This window comes from Thunnus thynnus, chromosome 6 (genome assembly GCF_963924715.1).
Source record: "Thunnus thynnus chromosome 6, fThuThy2.1, whole genome shotgun sequence".
Classification (NCBI taxonomy): domain Eukaryota; kingdom Metazoa; phylum Chordata; class Actinopteri; order Scombriformes; family Scombridae; genus Thunnus; species Thunnus thynnus.
Window position 1 is genome coordinate 24,223,056 of NC_089522.1, and position 26,498 is coordinate 24,249,553.

General features: G+C 40.1%; 3 protein-coding genes across 10 annotated transcripts; 2 read left to right on the forward strand and 1 right to left on the reverse strand.

Moving 5' to 3' along the window:
* The first annotated feature begins 110 nt into the window (after positions 1–110).
* On the forward strand, positions 111–6,833 carry LOC137185366 (homeodomain-interacting protein kinase 1-like). Of its 3 annotated transcripts, XM_067593697.1 has the most exons (13): positions 114–205; positions 421–477; positions 810–983; positions 1,109–1,300; positions 1,390–1,571; positions 2,042–2,165; positions 2,352–2,474; positions 2,605–2,691; positions 2,812–2,978; positions 3,146–3,238; positions 3,432–3,557; positions 5,652–5,905; positions 6,679–6,833. In XM_067593697.1, the coding sequence occupies exons 3-13, from the start codon at positions 840–842 to the stop codon at positions 6,765–6,767; spliced, it is 1,581 nt and encodes a 526-aa protein (XP_067449798.1). In that variant the 5' UTR covers positions 114–205; positions 421–477; positions 810–839; the 3' UTR covers positions 6,768–6,833. The 3 variants fall into 3 exon arrangements, with proteins under 3 accessions (XP_067449797.1, XP_067449798.1, XP_067449796.1); XM_067593696.1 differs by lacking the exon at positions 421–477 and having other exon boundaries at positions 111–205; XM_067593695.1 differs by lacking the exons at positions 114–205; positions 421–477 and having other exon boundaries at positions 488–983.
* A 7,205-nt stretch (positions 6,834–14,038) lies between these two features.
* On the forward strand, positions 14,039–18,881 carry smim29 (small integral membrane protein 29). Of its 3 annotated transcripts, none has more exons than XM_067592819.1 (5): positions 14,039–14,192; positions 14,842–15,140; positions 15,346–15,371; positions 15,501–15,606; positions 17,165–18,881. In XM_067592819.1, the coding sequence occupies exons 2-5, from the start codon at positions 15,033–15,035 to the stop codon at positions 17,231–17,233; spliced, it is 309 nt and encodes a 102-aa protein (XP_067448920.1). In that variant the 5' UTR covers positions 14,039–14,192; positions 14,842–15,032; the 3' UTR covers positions 17,234–18,881. The 3 variants fall into 3 exon arrangements, with proteins under 3 accessions (XP_067448920.1, XP_067448922.1, XP_067448921.1); XM_067592821.1 differs by lacking the exon at positions 14,039–14,192 and adding an exon at positions 14,322–14,436; XM_067592820.1 differs by lacking the exon at positions 14,039–14,192 and adding an exon at positions 14,389–14,534.
* A 400-nt stretch (positions 18,882–19,281) lies between these two features.
* hmga1a (high mobility group AT-hook 1a) lies at positions 19,282–25,900 on the reverse strand. 4 transcript variants are annotated; one of them, XM_067592823.1, is made up of 5 exons: positions 25,754–25,900; positions 24,619–24,737; positions 23,491–23,571; positions 22,390–22,443; positions 19,282–21,460 (listed from the first exon to the last, which is right to left on the reverse strand). In XM_067592823.1, exons 2-5 carry the CDS (start codon positions 24,715–24,717, stop codon positions 21,392–21,394), a joined length of 303 nt encoding a protein of 100 aa, XP_067448924.1. In that variant the 5' UTR covers positions 24,718–24,737; positions 25,754–25,900; the 3' UTR covers positions 19,282–21,391. The 4 variants fall into 4 exon arrangements, with proteins under 4 accessions (XP_067448924.1, XP_067448923.1, XP_067448926.1 ...); XM_067592822.1 differs by lacking the exon at positions 25,754–25,900 and adding an exon at positions 25,513–25,627; XM_067592825.1 differs by lacking the exon at positions 25,754–25,900 and adding an exon at positions 25,177–25,478.
* Between the last annotated feature and the right edge of the window lie 598 nt (positions 25,901–26,498).

Consider the following 26,498-nt stretch of genomic DNA (forward strand, 5'->3'; position numbering starts at 1 on the left):
AACACATTTGAGGCCCATTGGAATCTGTACTGTTACAGCTCATATTATGACATCATGAAGTTCTAAAATATGCGCCACATCACAGAGTGTGAAAGATCTGCCATTCTACTCTTAACACAGCATTTTAAACAAAACCAACTGAAAGTCCAAACAACTGGACTGGATTGACAACTGAACAACATAAGATATTCCTTACGTGATACAGGTACGGCCATTTTTTTTTCTCTCTCTCTTTGTTATAGCAAAGAGGTCGAGCATAACTTAAGCTTACAACCATGTTGCAAGAAAAATATACAACATAGCATCTTATTGTACGTTTCTAATAAAGTATCTTAATAAGCAAGAAGTTGTGTGAGTAGGAACAACAGGAGGCTACTTGTAAAAGATTTCTATAATTTAAGTTATCTGACTTTTCTAAAGGTTGAGTGACAGTTCATCTCAAATCAAAACTGTCATCGAATAGAAGAGTTGAATTTAGTGAGCTAACATAATCATTATCTGATGTTCTTTTGAAAATCTTTACTTATAAGGGTTTAATTATGTAGCCCTAATTTGTTGCAGTGTAATTATCTGTTAAACATGTTTACCTAAAAATTCTGGTGTAGGCTACATATTACATTAATATGCGAACTATGGCCATATTTGAAAAGAAAACGCGCCATATTCCTTAATTAGAAGCTACTGTGTGTATCAGTACACTAGCTGAGAATACACTGTGAATACACTGTGAATGAGCTATCACAAATTACACAGTCAAACTCTCCTTTCAGTGCTTTTTTTTTTTTTTTTCAAAAATGGCAAATGTAAAGGACACCTGCCTTAATACCCAACTAAACACCATGTTGGAGAACTACAAGGTGCAGAAAATTCTGGGACAGGGGCGCTATGGACATGTCCTCAAATGTTTAAATTGTGACACCGAAGAGACTGTGGCTGTGAAGCTCTTAAAAGACAAAAGGAAAGAGCTCAGTAAAATAAGGGAGGTGAGGTTTTCAATGATCACAGTTCATATTTTACTAAGAACAGTGCAGTGTCATCACAAAAAGGCTCTAAATGGCTCATAAACTGTTTTGAACATAGCTCTTTCAAACTTTTAATTTATCCCCAGATCTTCATACTGGAAAAGCTCAGATGTTTGGACCCTGATAAGACTTGCATCGTGAGATGCCATGAATGGTTCCACAGGATGGACCACACCTTCATAGTGTTTGAAATGTTGGATATGAGCCTCCATGATTACATGAGCCAGAGAGAATGGGCCCCTATGCCTTTAGATGGCATAAGGACCGTCATCAAAGATGTAAGGATACAGTGCCAGATAGAAAGTAGAATTTGAAGCTCTATTTGTTTCCCATATTCTTTATATTCTGTGACTGACTTTACTTGCAGGTGGCCAAAGCATTAAAGGCCCTCAAGGGTTTCAGCCTGATCCATGCAGATTTGAAACTGGACAACATCATGCTGGTGGATCATAACAGACAGCCATTCAGGGTGAAGCTCATTGACTTTGGCTTGACTCTTAAAAGATCCGAAGCCAAACCAGGACTACATGTTCAGGCACTTTGGTATAGGTGAGACCTATAGAGTTGAATAGAGTTGGAGTTGCATTTGTATGGACGACTCAAATCTAAGACCATGATCAAACAGTTAATCAGAATACAAGTGGACTTACTGATCTTTTTGAAAAATATAAACATAATACTACCAGAGTTTTAGTCAAAGATTGGCCCCAAATCTTGGTTAAAATTATGAAGTAGTCAAATTTTACTGTCAATCACAGTGAACCCCAGTTTAGGCTTTACAGAAAGACCAATTAAAGAAACACCATGCAGGTTGTTGAACAGGCTAGCTTGAAAAGCTATACATGTAAGGGAAACTGTTGAACTCAGGGTTCCACATGCAAGATGCTGTGATACATTTGTACTGATGATGATGAGCATTGTTGTTTTGATATTTTGATGGGGATTTATGTCATGTCACAAATTGTATCTTTATGCTTTAAAATATGACATTTTGTGTGTTGTTGTTATTCCACTCTCAGGTCTCCAGAAGTTATTTTAGGAAGCCCATTTACTGAAGCCATCGACATTTGGTCTCTTGGCTTGCTGATGGCCTATATGCTCCTTGGCTATTTCCTTTTCCCTGGGAAACAGGAATACCATATGGTAAATACTATAGCTGCTTCATTTATACACCATTCTTAATATATGTAGTAATATATTTTTTACATGTAGTAATCATTTTTAATAATTTTGCTTAGAAGCAGCACCAAAAGAAGTGCTACAAGTCTACAGCCATGCTAGCAGCTATAAAGTAGTCAAGAATTATGTTATGCCATGTTTTGTCTCCAGCTACGTTTCATGACTGACCTTCTGGGTGAACCTCCCAAGAGACTTCTGGATAAAGGGATATATACAGAGCTGTTCTACTACGGAAGTTGCATGTACGTTAGGTTCATACACTGGACATTGAAGGTATAGTACTACAACCCTCTTAGACTTCACTAGCCAAACATGAATTATATTCTATTAGATCATTTGTTGTTAGTATAAAAGACTTAACTGTACTGAAGAGATACCTCAAGTGGATTTTATGTTCTCTTAGACACCAGTGGAGTTTTTCACAGACACAGGCATCACACTGCTGGAAACCAGGAGACACAGATTCACCACTCTGGATGAGCTAAAAACAGTAAGTTGTCAAGTAGATGCTGCTTGCAGAGGATCAAGCCCACAAAATTGTTTCAACTTGAGTCCTTCTTTGTGAGTCACATGTTAATGTCAATTAAACCTTTTTTTTCTCCAAATTTAGTTGACCTTGCACAAAGAAAACAGTGCAGAGGCTGTTGATAGGAGTGCTTGTGTTGAGCTGTTGAAGGTAATGCTTCAGATGGATCCCAGAAAAAGGACTACCCCACGTAAAATCCTAGCCCATCCATTCATAACAAGGAGCTACCTGAGCCCCAGCAACAGCCCTCAGTAAGTGTGTCTATATGAGTGGTGTGCTTGAGTCTGTATATTAGACCTACTTCTTGATACACAGGTTATCAGACAACTATCAGCATTGTAGATTATTATAGCTGGTTTAATGCATATAATGTGTCTTTTGAATATTAGCATAAAAGTGTAAATTTATCCTTTGGTAGCAATGAAACTGCAGCTGCTGAAAACAACAGGAGTCAAGGAGAAACAAACACTAAAGGCACTGCAGAGACAGAAGTTGATGACATGTACAGTAGGTGATGATTTCCCCTTTTCTACTGGATTGTGTGGTACAGAGGACACGTTTGTTGTATTATCACTTTGAAACAACATTTGCTCTCAATTCAGCACCCTTCTGTCTTTGAAGGGAATTGCTAAATGTATCCGAACAAGTATTTTTAGGGGACACTATTTGTCAACTGTAGCATCTTTATTCACCTGCACCTGTAGAACCTCTCCTTTATGTGAACCCTCCCATGGATGTCCCACAAAGCTGCCGCCAAGTGTCACCATGGGTCTGCAAGTTAAGAAGACCACACAGAGGGATGGAGGCACCAAACAGAATGAAGCCATATGGTAGGATAATTTTCTCTGCTCATACCACTAACCACTAAGATGAGGCATAAAGAAAAGGTACATAACAATTAATGATTATGATCATACCTTATGTACACAAATACAAATACATAAACATTTTATGAGGCAGTGCACTAGTAGTGCTGCTCAGTATGACAGCAAGCATGATTTCACAGCTTACCTGAGCATAAATACTGGAAACAGTAAGTCAGCAAGCCTGGCGCTGTGCTAAGTTTAAAAAATGCCTCCCAAACACCTCTAAAGCTCACAAATTAACACAATATATCATACACAAAGACAAATGTAAAAACATAGGGGGAAAGGCAGTTACGTGTTGAACCTCTTTGATGCCAACACGGGTTTTGCTGTTGGTCGTCATAAAAACACGATGTTAACAAACCCGGCAAGCTCACTGTGACAACAAGGCTTCCAGCATGTGATTCTGTCCTTAAGCCACCAATTATTGATTTAATATTTTAGTTTGATTAAAGAAACAAGACTGGATGTGTAAACAAGTCAACTTTAGAAAAATGTTGAACTATTCCTTTAACACAAACAGTGGTTTAGCTATAACAAGCATGAACCTAGCTAGCAAACCATTACATGCATAGAAACAAAATCTAACCTCCAGCTCACCGATAAAACATAACCAAAACAAACTAGAGTTTGTTGTGACTTTGAGATTAAAATGCTCACATGTAATGACAAATGTAAAGAGGTCACTCATATGAACCACTATCACCCAACTCTGTGGTCACCCTACAGAGCTTTCAAATAAAGCTCTGTAGGGCAATAAAGCTACTTCTGATAGAACACAAAGTCGTCAGAATGTTTCAGATATGGATGTTGCTGCAAAGAAGCTACAAATTCTAAAACGTAGATGCTTCATACACACCTTCAACCCAGCAGCACAGAAGATCTATACAATCACCACAGTTTCAAGGTGGGCACCGAAGATTAATGTCAACAATTCAGTATCCGACCAAATGTGAAATATGGTCACAATCTCCCCTTCTGTTCCTGAGTTATGGTGTCGGTATAATTGCCAGAAAAGCGTTTTTGCAGAACATTATGATGTCACAGTGAAGTTGACCTTTTGGATATAAAATGTCATCACTTCATCATTTCATCCTATAAGACATTTGTGTGAAACTTTTTCATAATTAGCGTATGAATTCTTGAGTTATGGCTAAAAACGTGTTTTCTGAGGTCACAGTGACCTTGACCTTTGACCACCAAAATCTAATCAGTTCATCCTTGAGTCCAAGTGGACGTTTGTGCCAAATTTGAAGAAATTCCCTCAACTTGAAAACATAATGCCTCCAGCCATGGCTGATGCCGGCGTGGAGGTATAAAAAAGTGTAGAAGACTAAGCAGCTTTTTAGAAATTATTCTGTTCAGTAATTCAGTTATGCTCTTCTAAAATGACTGAGCTATCCTATTTGAATCATTATCAGAACAGACAGGCTGGTGGTATTCATATGACCTTCGTGACTTTTCCCTGTAGTTCAGTCAGACTTTCAATTATACATATTGTCACAACATGATAACAGCTTATAGCTGGACATTTTCAGCATTTAGAAAGAGCACAACTTTCTAAAAAAACAGCTGCACTTTTTAGAGGAAATTTTGTTTTAGACACTCATCTTTGTATTTCACAACATTTCACAACACATATATGTGAGAAATAGCAGGTAGTAACACTCACCCAGACTATACCAGTAAGTGTGTTATTACAAGTAGTCAGAGATGAGTGATTCCTTCAGTGTCTCAGACTACTAATAGGCAGCAAAACCACATTAGACACGTACCAAATGTCTGTATGAGTAAAACCATTCATGACAGTGACCCTCCCAAAAGCCCTTAGTCATTCTGGTTTGATTTTTGGACTATGTGCGTCCGGATCCCAAGATGACGTTTGGAAACTTGTCTATTACTACTTCAAAATTCATAGTGGTGCTATTAAAATAGGTAGCAGTGGTTTGAACACATGTTCAATAGACCCGATTCGTGTCCTTAAAAAGATAATGTCACATGTCTCTTTTGATCTTGTATGGATCAACAATAACCCCGCATGTATGTGTGTTTGTGTAGTTTCCAGACTTTGCAGGACAAGTTGGCCAATTGTCAGAAGGCTAAGGATGATAGCGACCTCATATTGGAATCTGTCAGCGATGACGACTTAAATTATCATACTGGTCTCAAGTCCATCACTGATAATGCCAAAACAATCCCATCTGTGGATCATGACAATATAACCATCCCAGTGGTTTCTACGAACAGCTGTGTTCAGACTTCTGCCTCCGTTTTGAACCAGGCCTCCAGCATAAATTCCTTGTACTCATCTGGTAGGAAATATTCATCTCCACTTGCCTGAATTGTTGTGTCCTTCCACTCTCCATTTAAAGGATAAAGGTGTCGATTTTCTATACTTTTCTTCTTGTCAACAAATCTCATGTGCAGAGCCAAACCAACAACAAACTCATCCCAATTACTTAAGTATTGTATCCAAGTGTGTATACAAAGTCTGATATATCGTATTCCTCTGTGCCGTAGATTTCAATTGTTGTCCAGAAACTATTAAAAACACGTCAATGAGTCGCACTGTTGCACTGGGTGACATGTTCCTTCAGCCCTGGAGAGTATGATTACGGTAGCTTGTTTAGAAACGGCTCCAAAGAGTAATAACAACAATAAGACTATAATTCTCAGAAGAGAAGTTCTTTGTATGGCAGACGCCATTGCCATACATGAGAACGCAGTTCTGTTTACTGAGCTTCGCTTGCTTGTTGTGCTACATATCACAACCTCTTGATTTTATAAATCTTTCAAACAGCTCCAGTACAAAGTCAAGAGGTTGTGATATGTAGCACAACAAGCTAGTGTGATAATGTGACTCACTGATGTGTTTTTAATAGCTTTTATGTCTACATCACAGAGAAATGTGATATATCAGACTTTGGATACACACACAATACTTGTTAGTAGGATGAGTTCATTCTTTTGGCTCTGCACATGAGGTTTTTTGACAATAACAAAAATACAGAAAATCGCCAGCCTTACCCTTTAAAGTCATTTCTTCAATCTTGGCAAAAGCGTCAACCATATTTTTGATTTCCAGATGTCCATGACCCTAAGAACAAGAAGCAGAAAGGAATCCGACGATTCTTCTCCTGCTTCTGTGTGCCTGAGGAGGATGACGAGGAGTGAAATTGTCCTACTTAGTTTTACTGCAAAAATATTCAATAAAATGTCAGAAAATAGTGAAAAATGCCTGTTATACTTTATTAGAGCCCAAGGTTAAGTCTTTAAATGTCTTGTTTTTTCTGATCAACAGCCCCAAATCCAAAGATATCTAGTTTATTGTCATGTATGACACAAAAAATGCTTAAAATCCTCAAATTTGAAAAACTGCAACCAGCAAATTTGGGGGATTTTTTCTTAACAGTGACAGAAACAATCATTAGATTATCAACATAGGTGCCGATTAACTTTCAGTTACTTCAGACTAATTGTTGCAGCTCTAGTACAGAGATGCCATGTGTGTTGAAACAGTGGCATGTCACCATTCCATAGTCTTGTCCACTTGTGCATTTCTTGGTCGCAATTGTTAACAAAAAAACCCAAAAAAACTAATCAAACATGCTTATGGGTTATGCGTTTAAATTTATATTGGCCTATATCAGCTGGGCTACAATACGTAAGGTAGGCTGTTTTTGAAGATGTTCATGATTTCAGCTCGGTTGAAAAAAGAGGGAAGGGAAAGGACATATGAGTGGAAGGAACAGAGGGATGCAAAGAAGGGGGAAAGTGAAAACAAGACACAGATGAGTGACAAATTAAGGGAAAAACCAACATGAAATATCTTAGTATGGAGCCACCATGAGCCTCCAGAACAGCTTCAGTGCTCCTTGCCAAGTCTGTGGAACTCTATTGGAGGGATGAACACCATTCCTCCATAAGATATTCTCTCATTTATATATGCAACCTTTATTTAATAAGGTAATATCATTGAGATCAAGATCTTTTTTGCAAGAGACACCAGAGTACAGCAGATGGACAGAAGAACAAACATAGCCAGACATAACAAAAGGACATATAGCATCACAGACATCACTAAATAGATTTGAGGATGAAAGCTTATATCATATGGTCTTACGGATATGATGGTGGGGACCATTGTCTTACATGCTGGTCTAAAATCTTCCATAGATGTTCAACTAGGTTGAGATCAGGTGACTGTAAAGGCCCTTGCATTTTATACACATCATTTTCATACTCACCAAACCATTCAGTCAGCCCTGGTACACAGAAGCATCTGCATTTGATATGTCTCTCCATTCTTTCATTCAGGTTTATCTTGAGTGTATTTCATATTTTGTATGTAAAATCCTAACCTGTCAAGTAATTACAGCCATCAGGTGGAGTAAAAAGGTCAGATATCGCTCTGAAATGCACTACAGTTACCACTTCAAACAGTAGTTGTAATGTGGCACATTTGAGGCCCATTGGGTTCTATACTATTACATCTCAGTGCATTATGACATCATGAAGTTCTAAAATATGCGCCACATCACAGAGTGTGAAGATCTGCCATTCCACTCTTAACAATTGTTAGAGAAACAACCTCTTAACACAATCTTTTAAACCAAGCAAAGTTTCTGAGGTCAGGTGGAAAATCTAGAGAAATATTTAACATAGCATCTATGGTATGTTTGTAATTTAAAGTATTTTAATAAGCACTAAGTCGTAGGAGTAGGAACAGCAGTTTGCTACTTGTAAAGGACTTTTAATTTAAGTAACTTTGCTAAGGGTTGAGTGACAGTGTACTTAGAAAACTGTTCATCTCAAAACAAAACTGAAAAGAGTTGAATTTGGCGGGCTAACATTAGCTTACTATAGAAAATACAAATGTTTGTTCAGTGGTTACTAGCTTATCATAAGATACTGGGTAACCTATTAAAATCAATTAAAGTGGGGCTTTTAAATACAAGTGAAAGTGTTTATTAATGAGGAGAGACACCGAGGATTAACTGCAGTAAGATGCTAAGTGTAGCCTGTGTGGGAATGTGTGTGAGGTATTGTATATCTTCAAGCAGTTCACTGCTGCTTCTTTGCCTGATTTTTTTTGTGTAGCTGTAATTTGTTGCAGTATAATTATCTGTTAAACATGTTTACCTAAGCACTTTGGAACAATTGCATTGGAAAGGATCACACACTGGCTTGATCAATTATGTCTGAGTCTAAATGTAAACAAGACAAAAAATATGTTTTTCTCTAAAACCATGGTATAACCTCCTGATGCATTCTCATCAAAGGTGAAAGGATTGACATAGTCACTGATTTGAAATATCTTGGTGTGACACTGGATCCAAATTTGAACTTAAAGAAACATGTTTTTTTTAAAAATGGTTAAAACCATAAAATATAACTTAGCAAATTTTAGACATATTAGAAACTGTCTCTCTTTGGATGCAGCCAAGATATTTAAGCATGCTATGATTCTTTCCCATATGTCTTATTGCATTACATATTGGGGGCGGCTGGAGAGACCTCTTGAGTCCTAATACAAACAAACTCTAAAAACTCTAGAGTACCCTTACTCTAGGGTACTGGAGAAATACAATTTACTGAGCTTTGAGAATTTTAGATTATTTTCAAATGTGTGCCTGCTTTATAAAATTTTAAATGGTAATAATAATAAATAAATAAGACAAATAAGACAAAGATGTAATGATACAGTGCCAGATAGAAAGCAGAATTTGAAGCTCTACTGGTTTCCCACATTCTTTATATTCTGTGACTGACTTTACTTGCAGGTGGCCAAAGCATTGAAGGCCCTGAAGGGGGTTGGAGTGATTCATACAGATTTGAAACTGGACAACACCATGCTGGTGGATCATAACAAACAGCCATTCAGAGTGAAGCTCATTCACTTTAGCTTGACTCTAGAAAGATCCGAAGCCATACCAGTAATAGGTGTCCAGCCACCTTGGCATAGGTGCGACCTATAGAGCTTGTAATTAGAATTGGAAACAGCCTGGGTTAAGGTCTCCTGTCAGTTATTGACATTAGCAAACGCTATTCTGTTTAAATGTGTTTGCAGTAGTGATGGAGGAAATAAAGCTTTCTGAAGCACTGAATCGGTATGAAGCAATTGCATTGAAAATGTTTCAGTCAAAATAACACATCTTAGTGTTGCATTTTTATGCATGGTTTAAACCTGAGACCATGAACAAACAAGAAACATCCCACATTCAAAACCACTGTGAAACCTCTCTGATAAGTGTGTCACGTACAGAGGCCTTGTTTGTGGTGGCCACAAAATGTGGTGTAGCGAGGTGTTGAAATATCTTCTTGTGATACCTTTGCTTTGAAAGGCTGATACTGTGTCAGTCAGTCTGCTTCAAGCGTAGCATCACTAATTTGCAGTGGTTTGACTAGCTTTCCATTTTTCACATAGGGATGATCTTTTTGAAAAAAATCAATTGAAACATGATATTATCTGAGTTTTAGCTACAGGTTGGCCCCAAATCTTGGTTGAAATTACAAGGTGGTCAAATTATACTATCCATCATAGTAAATCCCAGTTTAGGCTTTACAGGAAGACCAATTAAAGAAGCGTCATGCAGGATTTTTTAATAGTGGCTGGCTTTAAAAGCTCACTATACATGTAAGGGAAACTGTGAATTCAGGGTCCCACATGCATCCCTTTTTCTATTGGACTGTGAGGTACAGAGGACATGTTTGTTGTATTATCACTTTGAAAAAACATTTGCTCTCAATTCAGTACCCTTCTGTCTTCAAGGGGAATTGCTAAATGTATTCAAACAAGTGTTTCACACTTTCACACTTTGAGCTACATGCTAATGTAATGCTGTCATGCTCACAATGACTTCCTGAATTCAGTGACTCTCCACAACTTTTCATTATTACATCCTGGTTTGTATATGAATTGAAAACAAAAGAAATAGAATATGTTAATTAACAAGCTTTAGAGGTGCTTGTTGAGCTTTGGCGAGAGACAAGCTAGCTGTTTCACCTTGCTTCTGGTCTTAATGCTAAGTTTAGCTAAATGACTCCTGTCTATAACTCCGTTCAGAACATGAAACCCCACAGACTTAACCCAAATCCTGAAACAAATGTTTTACGTCAAAATCTTTTGCTTGCTCTCTCTCTCCATTTTCGCTTTCTTTTTCCTCACACTCTCTGGAGGTAGAGGAATGCTACCTCATAATGAATTCTGCTGCTATAGTCTGTCATGATGAAGTAAACCAACTGCAAATATTGAAGAAATAGTTCGACATTTTGGAAAATGCTCATTCACTTTCTGAGAATAAGATAGCATCAATTTCAATCTCATGCCTGTGCGTGAAGAGGTGTGATAAATAGCAGGTAGTAATAATGCTCCCCCTGACTTCACCAATAAATGTGTTATTAATAGTAATGAGAAATGAGCTGATTTGTACAGTGTCTTAGACTACTAATGGGCAGTAAAACCTTATTAGACACATACCAAACACTACAGTGACCCTCCCAAAAGCCCCCAGTTATTCTGGTTTGGTTTTTGCACTATGTGCGTCTGGATCCCAAGATGATGTTTGGAAATTTGTCTAGTACTGCTTCAAAATTCATGGTGGTGCAATGGTTTGAACACGTGTTCAACAGACCCAATTCTTGCCCTTAAAAACATAATATCACATGTCTCTTTTTATCTCATGTGAATCAACAATGACTCTGTGTGTGTGTGTTTGTGTAGTCTCCAGGCTTTGCAGGACACGTTGGCTAACTGTCAGAAGGCTAAGGATGATAGAGACCTAATAATGGAATCTGTCAGTGATGACGATCATAGTGGTCTTGAGTCCATCACTGATAATGCCAAAACAATCCCATCTGTGGATTATGACAATATAATCATCACAGTGGTTCCTCCAAACATCTGTGTTGAAACTCCTGCCTCCGTTTTGACCCAGGCCTCCAGCATAAATTCCTTGCACCCATCTGGTAGGAAATATCACCTCAACTTGCCTAAATTGTTGTGACCTTCCATTCTCCATTTAAAGTAACTTCTTCAAACTTACTTTAAATTGTCAATCAAGCCAGATAGCCTACATCTACCACAGCAATATTTAACATCATGCTCAGTAAAAGAATTTATAAGAACTGAAATGCTGAGAATGTCTTGCATTAGACATGAATGTTTTATGGTTAAACATGTTTTGATGATATTTCAAGAAAGCAATTTTTCAGGTCCCCTAAAGGTTCTACAAAAGTTCCTGTAACGTTACTGAAAGTTCTGCAAAGTTGTGGAAAGGTGATGCAAGGACCAAAAAATAACATTCTAGGTTGGTCCCATAAAGGTTCCTATAATGTCACTATAGCTCCAGGAACATGATGGAAGGACCTGAATAGGTCCAAAAAAAACCATTATAGGTTGGTCCCTTAAAGGTTATTGTAATGTCATTTAAGGTTCTGCATATGTTATGGGAATGTAGTGTAGAGACCTAGTGGGAATGTCCTATAGAAATGGTCCCCTAAATGTTCCCAGAATGTCCTGAACGTTCCCTGAAAGTCTGACAAATAACATCCCCCTAACCTTTTAAGAACTCAACACCGTGACCATCCAGGAATGTTCTGGGAACATTATAAGGCAATGTCCTTTGCACCAGTGGGGACGTTCTCAGAATGTTATGGGAACGTACAATTTCTAGCTGAGTAAAGCATTGACTATATTTTTGATTTCCAGATGTCAGTGACCCTAAGAAGAAGAAGAAGATGAAAGGAATCCAAGGATTCTTCTCCACCTTGAGGTGGACATTCTCTTGCATCTGTGTGAGCTGAGGATGACAATGACAACGAGTTAAGTTTTGTCTGTTGAAACTCACTCTGTCGGGCTTAATTCAACCTCAGGTTCTCCTGAGTTTTACTGCACAACCATTACAGCAATTCTAAGGGCAGCATGGTGGCTTAGCTAGTACTGAGCTGCACAGTTTTTGTCGGCGTGAGACACTGGAGCGGGAACTTATAGCGGCTAGCTGAAGTTAGCATGTCGGCCGGTGTTTTGGTTTAACCAGTGACCGTGTTAACTGGTAACTTTCAGGGGAATGTGTCGTGGTTGTCATGGTGACGGCAGCTGTTGAAAACACAAAGAGAGTATGCAGGTGTCCTCCTAAAAGTCTTAAATGGTTGTATCTTCATCACAGTATATATTCGCCTGGTCCTTTTTGTATTACATTATGTAAATTAAATGGTGTTGCCAACAAGAAGCATTCACATGTCTTCACTTATTTTTCTGAAATTAATCTTTTTAAATGGGCCCAATGTGCCCATGGAGCATGCTCACTAGAGACTTCCACAGGCCTAAGCGGATAACTTCTGGTTTAGCCCTCTGGCTAACTTGAATGGGGATAAAACAATTCAATTGTGTGGCTCTTCTAGACTTTCGCAATGTGTTCCTACTGAATGGATCAAATTCTGATTGTGAAACCAGTCATTTCGCAGGGGTTTGGCTGCTATGTCAAATTGATTTCAAAACCTGGTGCTGTTTCTGGGGGCTTGAGCTGGACCCCTCTCCAAAAAAGGTTTCTAGCTTCCAGGTTTGCTTCCATGCTATGCAGCCCACTGAATATGTGCAGTGCTGTTTCCCCATTGAGGTATTATAAAAGCTGGATACCGGACAAAAAATGGCGCCCATTCAGTCCTATAGGAATTGTGGCTGGCGCATACGCCAAAAAAATATTCCAGCTTCTGGGTTTGCTTCCATGTTGTGTGGCCCACTGAATATGCACAGTAGTGTTTCCCCCACTGGCCCTGACCATGAGTTCCCGCTTGGCCCATAGACCAAGCCCCCAGGAACAGCGCTGGGCTGTGAAGCCAATTTGACATAGCAGCCAAACCGTGTAATTACAATGTCACGTGATGCTATTGGGCCCAAAAAGACTTTTTCCCACAGAGAGAGACGTCTGTAAATCAGTGGACAATTTTTTTGAGCATCACAACCCCCACAAAATGACTTGTCTCACTATCACAATTTGATCCATTCGGTCCGATTACATTTCGAAAGTCTAGAGGAGCCACACAATTGAATTGTTTTGTCCCTATTCAAGTTAGCTGGAGGGCTAAACCGTAGCTGGCTTGGCCGGCGAAAGTCATTAGTGTGCTTGCTCTATGGGCCCAAAAAGTGCAGAAGCAATGCAGAAGAAGTTGAACTTTTCTGGCTTCATGCGCCACTGAGCAACTTTCATAGGAATAAGCGGACGCTGTGTCCAGTTCTGTTTATAAATCCATGCTGTAGACTTTACATTGTGATGGCGTCACAGAATTCTTTAACAATCTTTTACAAATATAAAACCTCCATGGATCAAAAATTCATAAATTTACCTTTTTTGCAGTTCGAGGTCTCCTATCAACAGTTTCACAAAAGTCCCTTTTACAATGGTGGTATATAGGGAAAATACCGCTGCAATACCGCGAGTCACCACTGGGGAAAACTGGCTGCATGGCTGAGCGGCAGCATGGTTTATTCTGAAGGACTCAGACAGGAAGTATTATTCTTGATGCTGCTAGCGGATGATAAGCAGTTTGCGGAACGAACAAACCATAACATTACGTTACTTGAAAGAGGTCCTTTACGCAGTGAGTGAGAATGTACTTGTATTCATCTAAAACGAAGGATTGTGTCTCGTTAAAAAATCAACCTCAGCTTGTTTGTGTTGTAAATCAACTTAACAGTCGCAGCGTCATCTTCCAGCGCAGCTAACGGTAGCTGTGTTTATAACTGTCACCGTTAGCTAGTAGCGAACAGCCGTGAGGTTTATGCGGAGCTTTTAGACAGAAAAGTTCATTGACAGCAGTGTCATGACTTGCTTTTTCTATTGCAGTAAGGAACGACCGTCTGCTTTAGATATCAGCAAATACCAGCTAACAAACTGACCGCAGCAAGAAAAAGTGGCTTGCAACAGTAACTTACTTGCTAACGTAAGACGAGCCTTAAACTAAGATCACAAGACATGACATGTTTGCTGTACATTGAGTTGGCCCGTTTCAATGCATTTTCACGCTTCCCTCGGCTTTGCCAATGCAGAAAAAATGAAATATAAGCAGCCTGTTTGCATATTTGCTCACTAATTAGTAATTTAGACATTTTATAAGATTGTTAATGTTAATGTTCTGATATTTCCCCTAATATTCATTGACAGTAACGTATCTGCCACTATGTGACCTTAGAGCGTCCTAGATATGCTTTTAACTTCGTGCAAATCCTTTTCCTTGTGTATTTCCTCAGATTTTTGCTGATTAGTGAGGGCAGTGATACCACGAGGAAGTCACATGAGCGAAGAGGATGAGGCATAAACAACAAAGGGGCAGCTTGAGCAGAGATCCGCTGCACAGTGTCTGCCACCGGGAAGGGGTTTGCTGCTTGTAAAGGCCCTGCACAAGCAGCCCCCCTGTGTCCCCCTTAACTGAACATATGCAATGAACAGCACTACTCAGCCCCCTGCCATCATAGATGGGGATGTGGCAGTCAGCTATGTGTTGGTGCCATTTCTCCTCATCACCATCGCAGGAATAGCTGCAGCTGTGGTAAGTGGCTTCTCGGCTAGGATGGCAAAGGACACATAGTTGACTTGCTGCAAAATATATTGTGCTTACATGTTGTCATATAGGGAAATTGTAAAGTTTAGTGAAAATAATACCATTGATTAAAAGGCGCTGTGATAAGTCAGAATTGAGAGGCCTACAGTATGTAAACGTATATGTGTAATCCTCTTTATTTTGTCTGTTTCAGGTCATGTATATTCGTAAGAGAAGGAGGTAAAGACTTTTAATTAATGCATATTGATTTCACAGCACAGTGCTTTTGTGATAAACTTGATTGCTTCAATTCTGTGTCTGTGTGATTAATGAAGTCACTCTTTGATTTCTTTTTTTTGCCCCCTTCAGAATTGACAGACTCCGTCATCAGCTGTTACCAGTTTACACATATGATCCATCAGAAGAGCTGAATGAAGCTGAACAAGAAATGTTGTGGAGAGAAGAGGACACAAGGGTATGATACACTATTGGTTTTCAACCGTCTGGAGATTTGCGCTCCGCGAGACATTTTTATCTGCAAGTGGGATAAGTTGTCAGTGTGAAATCAGATGGAAATGGCAACATCATCAAGAAAATTTGATTTTCCGAGTCAAGTTGAAAAAGAATCTTTGAATAATTTTACCATAAGGAAGATATGTGTTCTTTCAACTGTTTGTACCATGCTTGATCTGAATACAATGGTCCGTATTTTCAAAGTGGGAAACCACAAATACGGTTGCCTTTTTTTCTCACATTATATTTTTTCTATTTGTGTGGTTGCCCGTGGTTTCACCATTTACTCAGAGCAATAGTTCCTCAGTTGGTTACTCACTTGTTACTTCCTCCCCCACATAGAAAAGGAGATGCACAAAGTTCAGTCGATCATATAGTAGTAGTAGTAGTAGGAGTAGTAGTAGTAGTGTAGTAAAGAAAAAAGGTTGCAGCACTCATTTTATTTGTAAGCCTCAAATCCCTCACAATACACTTTTGACAGTTTTCTTTCTACACAAAATTTGACCTTTGTGTAGTTTAAGGCAGCTCTAAAAACCAGTAAAATCTACTTGAGTGAGTACATGAAGCTGTCATGTTACCTAAGGTCAAACCAAGAATGCCCTGATGGCCTCTGAAGATCCCCTGATACTCCTGGTGGTACACATATCTTAGTTTAGAAGATTCTGGTTTGCCTGGTTGATTCCAGTAATTCCAAAATCATGCACTGAGTCATGGGAAACACTAGGTGGCAGTGTTGACTATGCACAAAGTTGCTCAAAAAGTTTAACCCCCATTTGTGAAAATGTAAAATGGGAAAAATCGGTGCCATCATATCAAGTTCTGTTTTGGGCTAAATGACTATCGATATGTCCTTTTTAAAGGGTCACTTCACCCAAATCACAAAAAATATTGTATCACTTACTCTCACTGGTGTTTAGCTATGCAGATAGTTTTTCTGCTAATCCAATACAGAGACAGTGAATTGAATTTCATTTGTGGTGCTTAAAAACTCAAAACCAACAAGTCTTTCCTTAAACATTGTTCCTGTTTCAGAGGATTATCTACCACTATCAGCAGTATCCACTGGGGCTTTTTATTTGGTTGGAAGTATTTCCCAAAGAAAACTGCTCACAGTGAGGTCTCTGGATTATCATCAGTAACAAGGACATTGTTTCTGGAGAGACATGTTACATTGGAATATTTCAAATGTCTTCATGCATAAATTCAATTTCATTCACCTCCGTTGTATTGGAGTGACAGCAGAAATTTCAGATGCCTTTCAATCTCACCTTTTCATATGTGAGATTGTATCTCACACATCTGCATCTGAAATTTCTGAGAATTGAAACTGTCATAGCTTGACATCACCGGGGTTAAGTGAGAACACATTTCTCTGTATATGATTAGGTTGAACTGACACTTAAATATAGTCACAACAGCTTTACATGGCCTCATTTGAATCATTATTGCACTTAAGTTATGCCTTAAAATACTGTGCTTAACTAAAACGTGGTCTCACACTCTGCATTTTATGTCCTCAGGTTGTACAAGGTTGGGCCAGAAGTTATCAACAGCGGCGCCCTCTTCTGACCAAAGATGTCAATGCATGATGGTAATGCATGATGGTAGTAAACCATAACATAAAGTAGAACATTGAGACATTGAGAGAGTGGAGACAACCTTCAGCCACAGAGATCAGTTTCAGATCAGATCACTTTTGATGTGTTTTTTTTCCTTTTTTGCTACCGTTATCTTTGAGTACATCAGCAACAGTCAGCATTTTTGTTTTTCCTGTTTAATGTACAGACACAGTGAGGTTCTGATGCCAATCCTGTGTGCCTAACACACACAGTACCTTAAACTTATTTATTTGAAATTATTTATTCAAACTTCTTTTTTTTTTACTGTGGTATTCAGTAACACGACTCAGTTAAGAAAGGTGGAACCTTTCTAAAGATACAGGTTCCTGTAGGTTTACTCTGTTTACATTATATAATGTTGTTGTGGGCAACATGCAGCAAGAAGTTGTGTTCCTGTGGGTTGCAGTAGGCATTCGCACTGGCTATTATTTAGGGGCTGTGTTCAAGATGTGGTATGATTATGAATGTTCTGCACTAGTGAAAAATCATTACTCCTGCTGTGAGAGGGTTTGTGAACATTTCCTGGATTGCTTTTTGTGTGGAGGGTATTTGCAGTGCATTAGAACAAAATATGGCATTTTTGATTAAGTGCTGTTATAAAATAAGAATAAGCTGTCAGGATCAGGATGGGTTTGGTAAATTTTTTATTTCAGCTTCAAGTTGACTCAAGAGAATGAACACACCCTCTTTGGTTTTAATTTGTTCACAGAATTTAAGTAGCTGCTGCACGATCTGGATCTTTTTGTGGTTTAGCCAAATCCTATGACTCCTATCAATGGCATGAAAAGCCAGATATGGAAGTAAATAATACCAACATCCTCTCATCCCCAAAATGAGCTGTGACTAGTGCCCTAAATATGTCCTGTCTGCAAGGCATGGCACCAGCACACATTTACCTCCAGCTGAAGAATCTGTTCAGATGAATGCCATAGGTCTGACTGTATCAAGCACCGGACAAACTTGTTTTTTTTTCTTAATGAATTGAAACCTTTCCTGACCGTTATTTGCCTTGCATTTGTGAATGTAAACTACTTACAATATACAGTTACACTGTCCTTGAAGGGGGACACATCTCAGTTTAACAAGTCATATTGTAGTGGTTGAGTATAGAAATGTCTCTGACAGCTAATACTCAAACTTTTGATGTTATCAGGTGTAACATCTAGAGGTGCTTCAGAGTGAGTGTAAGCTTTACATACGTGTTGTTTTCCACGGTCAGTTGAGGACCTTGAAACATCTTTATCTCAGAACATGCTCCTCTGTGCTCTGCAGTCATCTTTACATCTCACTCTTCATTTTCTATGCATTGTGTGAGGCTTTTATCTTTTATTGTGTGAAGAATAACTATTAAACGGGCCTCCCACAGTTTAAACTGTACAATTATCCAGTCATATGACATTGATTTGCACTGGTGAAACCTTGTGGACTTTTCATAGAAGGCTCTGATTTCAGGTTGAACTTAAAGTCAAAGAACTACTGATGTAAATTTAAAATGTGAATTTGGCAGCACTGTTATGAATTTCACCTTTCAGACTGTTGTACTGTTGTTGCTTTGAGAGATAATTGACAAGGCTGTTGATTAAAACATTGGAGATGTAAATAAAGTAATATAACTTTGTCTTTTTGCTGTGATCATCGCTAGCACTACAATAAGCCTGGTAGACCTTTCAAAAAACTACAATGTAATAGGGATGCAACTTGTTGTTTAGTCCATAAAATGGTGAAGAATGTTGATCATTGTTTCCCAAAGCCTAAGATGATGTGCTCAAATGTCTTTTGTCCTGACCAAAAGTCCACAAAGATGTTTAATTTTACTATTATAGAAGACTGAAGAAACCAGTCAAAGAAGCTGGAATCAGACAATTGACTTTCTTAAAAATAGTTGTCGATTGATTTGATGGTTGGCGACTAATCGATTAACCAACTAATTGTTTTAGCTCTGCAATGTAACATAACCTGCATGATTTCAGGAGACTTTAGGAATATGGACACATTCCTTAGAAAAAGTGACAGAAAAATGACAAAGAAAATTCTCTTTATTGACCATTTCTGATACAAATTGTTGTAGGGCACCATAGAAATATAGACATTGTACATTTATATACGGTGTACATTAAAAAGAATGATCCCATCCTAATGAGTTTACAGTATATAAATGAACGGATGCAGATGTTGGTATGTAAAATGAAAGTGATATTGTCAAGAGTAGTCCGAGGATTTTGAAAATAGACATGAAATGACCGTTGTATGAGTTATGGCGAGGGTGGCCGTGTGCAGTAGTGCCGAACACATGGCGGCCAACAGAACAGTTAAGTGGAAAGAGCGCCCAGTCTGTCACAAACACACAAACATTTGTCCATGAAAATCTGAACCAACATTTCAGTGCACCAGAAGAATTCTTTTTAAAAAGGAACACACCTGCTAATCTACCACAGTCAGCGAACACAGTCGTCAAGCTGACAGGTCTCCCTGACTTGCTTCACACATTTAACACAACCTGTCTGCAAGCTCTGGTTATGAACGAGCCGAGCTGTGTTGCGTATGCACACAATCACAAACTTGACATCTTAGATACCTCATTACAGTCAGGTTTAAAAAAAAAACAAAAAAAACAAAAAAAACTTTGTAATAATGACATCTTTCCAACTCATGCCAGAGGTTACATTTACAAACAACAGAAAACCAGTTAAAATGCAATTATATGGTAAAGTAAGCTGTTGAGTGAGGTATGAAATTCCAGGCCTTGTATTGCCTGTTTGCAGTTTTCCGGGTTTCGTAACTGAGGTTGTAGCAGCTTAGGTGTGTGGAAAAACCCAGTTAAGTGGACTGTGACCGAGGGTTCCCTGACACTTAGAAATACACAAACAAACATCTTTTTTTTCCTGTATCAGACAGCATACAACACATCGTCAAAAAAGACCAAGAAAGTATATTACTGTACCAAGTGATGACAGGAGGACCAAGCTAGGTGAAGCAGAGAGCGCTAGATGGAATGAGAAAAAAAAAAAAAAAAAAAAAAAAAGTACAGACCTGTTGGATAGTAGTGCCACCGACTATCCTCATTTTACAATCAAACTCCTTGTTTGACCAATTGCAGTTTGCCTTATGAGTGATTGAGTGAGCGCTTGGAAACTGAGGACCATGTGAAGACAAAGACGCCAAATGTAACAGCATTTGTAAAAGCTCCCTGAAGAAACGACACTGATGCTCTCCGCCTAGAAGTCTGCCGACCCTATCCTTAAAAACACACATTACCATAAGATTTGAGTTTTATTATAAAATGAAAAGCAGCACACTCATGTTTTCTTAAATGGTATGTAACCCAAAAAAAAAAAAAAAAAAAAAAAAAAAAGGAACTAAAACAGTAAGTCTGATTACTAACGATATACTTTACATCTCCCCACTACACGCCAAGGACTGAGAAGGAAGTTTTGAGAGGCATAACTAAATCTAGACGTCCTACAGGAGAGGGTGAAGGTGGTAAAGGTGATTCTGCTCTACTGGTGAGAAGAGAGAGAGAGAGAGGGTTGGAGGGAGGGGGGGGGGATCAGTTGCGCAGATTGGACATGAAAAGAACACATCTACCATCAGTTACCTATTCTCATCCTAAACGCTTTGAAGCTCAACTCCATCTATAATACGATGCAAAGGATAGGTTAACCACTTCACACGAACACACAAAAACAAAAAAAACAGCAAGTATAGGTAAAATTCACCTTTGTCCAGTACAAAACATGGAGAAAAATCTATATGCCCTACCATCTCAGATGCGGGTACAACAAATAAGTAACATTAAGCAGAGGAAATGTCCTACAAACCATCTTTAGGGGAAAAACAGAAACATCCGGGCTCCTAAGAGCGCACTTTTGTCCAGTATAAAAGACTTGTGATAACATGACCTGTAGAGAAAAGGGCTGTTACCTTTCATGTAATTCTTAGATCTATGCTTGAGCAAGGTCCATCGTTCTATCCAGTGCTGTTGCATGATATATGTACTGTGTTGACCCTCCTTTGGCAAGAGGGCTTTGTCGTGAACAGTGGTCATGTGGTGGCACTGGTGTTGGAGTTACAGCCCAGTTCTGGTTAACAGTAAGTCAGTATGTTGAGTGAGGTAGCATGCGTTATGGATTACTGGTCCTCTTCTTCTTCCTCTTCCTCCTCCTCAGATGATTCCTGCGATGCCTTTTCTTCCTTCTCCTGCGACAGGAGGAGATGGAGAGAAGATTAAAAAAAAAAAAAGATCCTGTCAGGGCTCAACTACACCCAAAAAGGAAAATGCCTCACAAGTGCCATCAACATTCAGTAACAATAGCGCGGCCTGTGATTCATGTCTCAACGTGACTGTTTTACTTTTAATAACACCAAGTACCAACATGAAAAAAAAAAAAGGAAAAAGGAAAAAAAAAAAAAAAATCAATATTATAAACCTCTTTGATAAACCACTGTGGCATGAAGAACACCCAGGGGAAGGGTGAGCCATCTGTAGTGAGAGGTGATTCATAAAGGAGCGGTGAGTCACAATGAGGCATCCTGCTTATGCTATTGCTTTTTCCTCCTCACACTCACTACTGCCCAAGATGTTCATTCATAAAAATGAGAGGACTAGTTAGGAGGGTAACTTTGGGTCATTCCTTTCTGTGACTAATGCAATCCAGACTTCTTTCAGAGTACGCCCAAACCACTCATGCACATGACTGAATGTTACTACAAGACCGCAATTTCTTCCTAGATTAAACATGCTTTTTTGACCGGCTGTACATGGTCTGGCAACTCATTTTGCACAGTTACAAAAAAGAAAGAAAGAAAAAAAAAAAAAACATGCTGTCAGTTGAACATTTGAATTGACATTAGCATTTAAATTTCAAGGAGAAAATTTGGTGTGCGGGTTCAGATTTGCCTTTCAACATGATCAGGTGTGCGACCAAACAACTGCTCTAAATGAACATATGAGATACCAAAATAGCTGTGATGAGTAAAAATGACCCATCTGAGAGGAAGGAGGCAAGCAAGGGAATTAGGAAAATGCAATTTCGCCCTGCAGACATACCAATCATAATTCAATTGGGAGAGGAATGGCTTAACAAATGTGAGCACTGATGATACACTGTTCATCCAAGGACTCTTACCTCCTTCTTAGGTCTTCCCCTGCGTTTTCCTCCTGCAGATGGGGCTGCTTTTGCCTGTGAAAGGAAAAACAGTACAAGGTTAGAGTTAGAGGTGTGGCGCCACAATGCATTTTGTTGTGATCTTCACGCTCAGCAACGTGCCGATCTGCTCAGTTTAAGCCAAGACTTTCTAAGGGGATCAGGACATAAACCTGTGGTATAAACAATCCATATATCCACAGAGCTCTGCCTCTAGCTGCCTGCAGATGGCAGTAGCACCTCTGCAATGAGAGACATGGAAAGGGGGCATTGGGTTCATTGGCTATTATCTGGAAGGCCGACAGGAACTGCACACAGGGCACTCCAGTTCGCTGGCCACCTGGTCTGAGGCTCAGAGACAGCTGGTGGAACTGAGCGGAGACACAAACCCTCTGCAGCTCTCGCTGCTAAACCTATATCATACATGCATGTGCGTTTCACTCTCTCCCCCTCCCTCTCTTTTTCCCATACATAGCAGTGAAGACAGAGCGCACAGGGGAGCTGGAGGGTTCAGGGCGAGGGAGAAAATCAGTTGTTGCTATGGAGACGACAGGCAGAGAAGAACTAGGACTGTGTGCCGAGTGGGGGCGGAGGGGTGCTTAGTGTCAGCTTGGAAACAGTCTTGCGGCCTCTGCACCTGCACTGCACTGTGCATGACAAGCTGCAGGAAGCTGGAGGACAGGAAGTACAGAGTGAGCATCACTCAAAAAAAAAAAAAAAAAAAAAAAAGGCAGTAAACCAAGGTCTTTACAATGGGAAACCCTAGCCCGGCTATTTTTGACACCAAGAGGGGAAGCAGCTAAACTGCAGCCAACCAATATATCACAAGTAACAGCAGGACATCCTTTTAAGAGAATGAGGTTAGCTACCGTTAAAATGTTCATTAACCAGAAGAAAATCAGGGGTTAGAAAACGGAAGCGCTCGCAAGGAAGACGGGACAGCGAGTGTCATTTACAGCGCCATCGTGAGGATGTGCCCGTCTTTGGCATGGGCGTCATTCCGACTCAGAGTATGTGTGAACCGTCGCTGAAATCATGATTTGTCGCCGTGTGAAAACATGCCTGCAGACAGCATTGACTTACTTTGCCCTTGCCGGCTGTCTTGTTTTTGCTGCCCTTCGGTCGTCCTCTGGGCCTCTTTGGAGTAGGGGACCCACTGGGTTCCTGACAAGACAGTCATGGTAAAGTTAGCATAGCACAGACATGTAAAAGCATTTTTTAGTTTTTATAAACCCAACACTTGAATCTATTCAAGTCACAATATTTTATGTTGAAGGATGGGTATGAATACACTTGTCTATGACACAAAGTTCACTTTTCAAGGTCAGTGCAAGTGACACGTACTTAAAGGCTGACAGTTGGTCAGAGCTGCAGGTTGTCATGATCTGACATGGAAAACTATTGTCTAACAACAGAAATGTCAATAAGACAAACCCAAACATTAGTTCACAGCCACACACACACACACACAAACACACACACAACACTGAGACTAAAACATGTAATTTATCAGCACATATGAAAAATTAGAGCAGTAGGGGTTACCCTATAGGGGATTACCATCACCTCCACAGTGCAGAGGCAGTGCAAGATAAGGTATCTTATTCATGTGATAATTTGTGGTTGTAAGCTATGTCATGGCTGACGCATCTCCCGTTGCACTTCTAGCTTGTTTACAACCGCAGCTCATAGCAACCGAGCAATTCAATACTGAAACACACCACGCTGAGTGACAGCTATATGAGCCATTCTGTGCTGCCACTCTGCTGTGTCATCCATTACACGACCAGCAGAGGTGGGTCTTGAGGGGGGTAGAGGGTGGGTGGGTGGTGGGGGGTTAAAACCGGTTTAGGGGTGTTGGATTACAGGTTGCTTACAAACCGGTGAGACACACAGGAAGTTTGTTGTGGATGTCTACGCTTACACTGAGCAGGGGTGAGCGAATGGTCACAAGGGCTCGTTGCAGCCATATCTTGATTCTTAATTTCACTGAGGGCTCAGTGGGATAACAGGAGCTTATGACATGGATATGCATGTTACCTGCAAGCATATCTACCTGAGCCACCTCAGACTCAACTGGAACAGATGTGAGCTTAGGGCTTGTTAATCTTGTTTTACACTTCAAAGTCCTCCCTACACACATGGGCCTATTGTGTCCTCATGCATGCAAACCTGATATAATGGCAAACTCTATATAGTGGTACTACTTACGTCAGAGGTTTTTACTTGGGGCTGCTTGCGGGGTCTTCCACGCCCCCTCTTCTCTGTAGCCTCCTTCTCTTTCGGCGAGACTGTCCCCTTGTCGCTCATGTTTGCTTAGCTTTTCAGACCTGGGAAATAAATCACACCGGTCAGACTGGCTGCAAGACGAGGCGTCGAGTTCACGCGCACGCAGCACAGTAAAACGCTCGCGCCATTAAACTCACTGACCGCAACAACAGAGCAAAAATGACCGGGATAACCGCACACCGGTAACGCGTCTAATAACTCAATTAATCCGCGCTTATTTCCAGGTCTATTTCTGTCTCATCTGCGCTCCATTACACAGCCGACGGCGCCACACAAACAAGGGATTGACATCAAACCGGCTTGCATGATATTGCCGAGACTCAGCAGGCGGTGAGAGGCCGCACAAATCTGCAAAAGACTACTAAACCCGACGCTCCCTTCACGTACCGACCATGTTTAGAGGCCCGTTTTGCTTGTTAGTTGTTGTGGCCAGTGGTCGGGCCTGCGCATGAAACTATCTCAGCATGTCTGCACACACACCGGGGTCGTGGAGAGATATCCACCGACACACACAATGGCTGGTGTGTGCTCGGTGGGAGTTGCAGGCTAAAACCTTGCCTGCATGGACGCAGGCACGGTTTAAAAAAAAAAAAAAAAAAGAAGAAAAGAGAAAAAAAAGCACAGAAAATGCAAGCTTCATTTTCTGCGGCGGCTAAAGCCCGGCCAACAAAAGACGGCTTCACATTTTAAAGCATGCAGCCTCCTCTCGCCGGAGCTCCGGCTCTGTTTAAAAAAAAAATACATTGAAACAAAATGCTTCTGGCTCGTCGAGCATGCAAAGTTTCACTCGCCCGCCGTCGCTTTGCTTGCACTCACCTTTATCACTCGGTTATAACCTCTACTCTAAATTTAAGACGAAATGTTTCCTTTAAGCCTGGCTGGTTGTACCCGGTTAAAAAGCCTTGCACCGATCTATAGGCTACAGCTTTTATTCGTCAGACAACACACAGCCCGCCCCTTTAAAATCCCAGCTCATGCACCGTTAAAAAAACAGTTATGAATTAGAAAGGAAGAGGACCGATTTTTAAAAAGCAGATATATACTTAAAATTTCTTACCAGCAGGTTGAGAGGTTTATTCCAACGGCGTCCTATAAATAGCATGTGCGTCTCCTGCAGATAAAGGAAAAAAGGCGCCAGCCAGGAGGAGTTTTGGGGCAATTTAAAGAGCCGCCCTCATGGGAGCTGAAACACTGGAGGGCGGAGATATGATAAATGGGCCACCAACAGTACCAGAGAGCCCAACCTCCCCCCCCACACCACCACCACCACCACCACCACCATCCTGGATCCCCCCCCCACCCGCCCCACCATCTACCGCCCCCACCACCCCCACCAGGTTTGATCACAAATCAAAACACTGAAAATGCAATGTGTAAAAGTTACAAATACACTTTCACCAATAGGAAAAAAAAACAGTATTGTAACTGAGTTTCTATACATTTGCCCCCCAGCACATACCACAGTCTCCACAGTGATGGTGGGTGAACTATGACCTCCCCCAATATAAACACAAGCCAGGTTTCAGCTCACAAAAGGTATTTCTGGTTCTGTTTGTCCTCCTCTAAGGTATTTTATACTACAGTGGTGAAAGGGAAGTATTCTGAATCTTTACTGAAGCAAGAGTAGTAATACTGCACTGTAAAAGTAAAGTATTACAAGCCCCGCATACATAAAAGTATGTGACAAAATCAGCTGAAAATGCTCCTGTAATGTGTTAAACTATTGTATATTACATTTTAGGATTATTATCACTGTGTAAGTAGGATGTATAGGCAGGATTTTACCAGTGGAGTAAGTAACT

Bases quoted from the DNA above. Each gene is read 5' to 3' on its own strand.
- LOC137185366 (XM_067593695.1), top strand. From the start codon at position 795: ATGGCAAATGTAAAGGACACCTGCCTTAATACCCAACTAAACACCATG. The intron at 3,558-5,651 runs GTAGGATAATTT...GTGTTTGTGTAG, and splicing joins AAACAGAATGAAGCCATATG to TTTCCAGACTTTGCAGGACA. The intron at 5,906-6,678 runs GTAGGAAATATT...TTTGATTTCCAG, and splicing joins AAATTCCTTGTACTCATCTG to ATGTCCATGACCCTAAGAAC.
- smim29 (XM_067592819.1), top strand. From the start codon at position 15,033: ATGAACAGCACTACTCAGCCCCCTGCCATCATAGATGGGGATGTGGCA. The intron at 15,372-15,500 runs GTAAAGACTTTT...TGCCCCCTTCAG, and splicing joins TATATTCGTAAGAGAAGGAG to AATTGACAGACTCCGTCATC. The intron at 15,607-17,164 runs GTATGATACACT...TTATGTCCTCAG, and splicing joins GGAGAGAAGAGGACACAAGG to GTTGTACAAGGTTGGGCCAG.
- hmga1a (XM_067592823.1), bottom strand. From the start codon at position 24,717: ATGAGCGACAAGGGGACAGTCTCGCCGAAAGAGAAGGAGGCTACAGAG. The intron at 22,444-23,490 runs GTAAGTCAATGC...TTCCTTTCACAG, and splicing joins AGACAGCCGGCAAGGGCAAA to GCAAAAGCAGCCCCATCTGC. The intron at 21,461-22,389 runs GTAAGAGTCCTT...CTCCTGTCGCAG, and splicing joins GGGGAAGACCTAAGAAGGAG to GAGAAGGAAGAAAAGGCATC.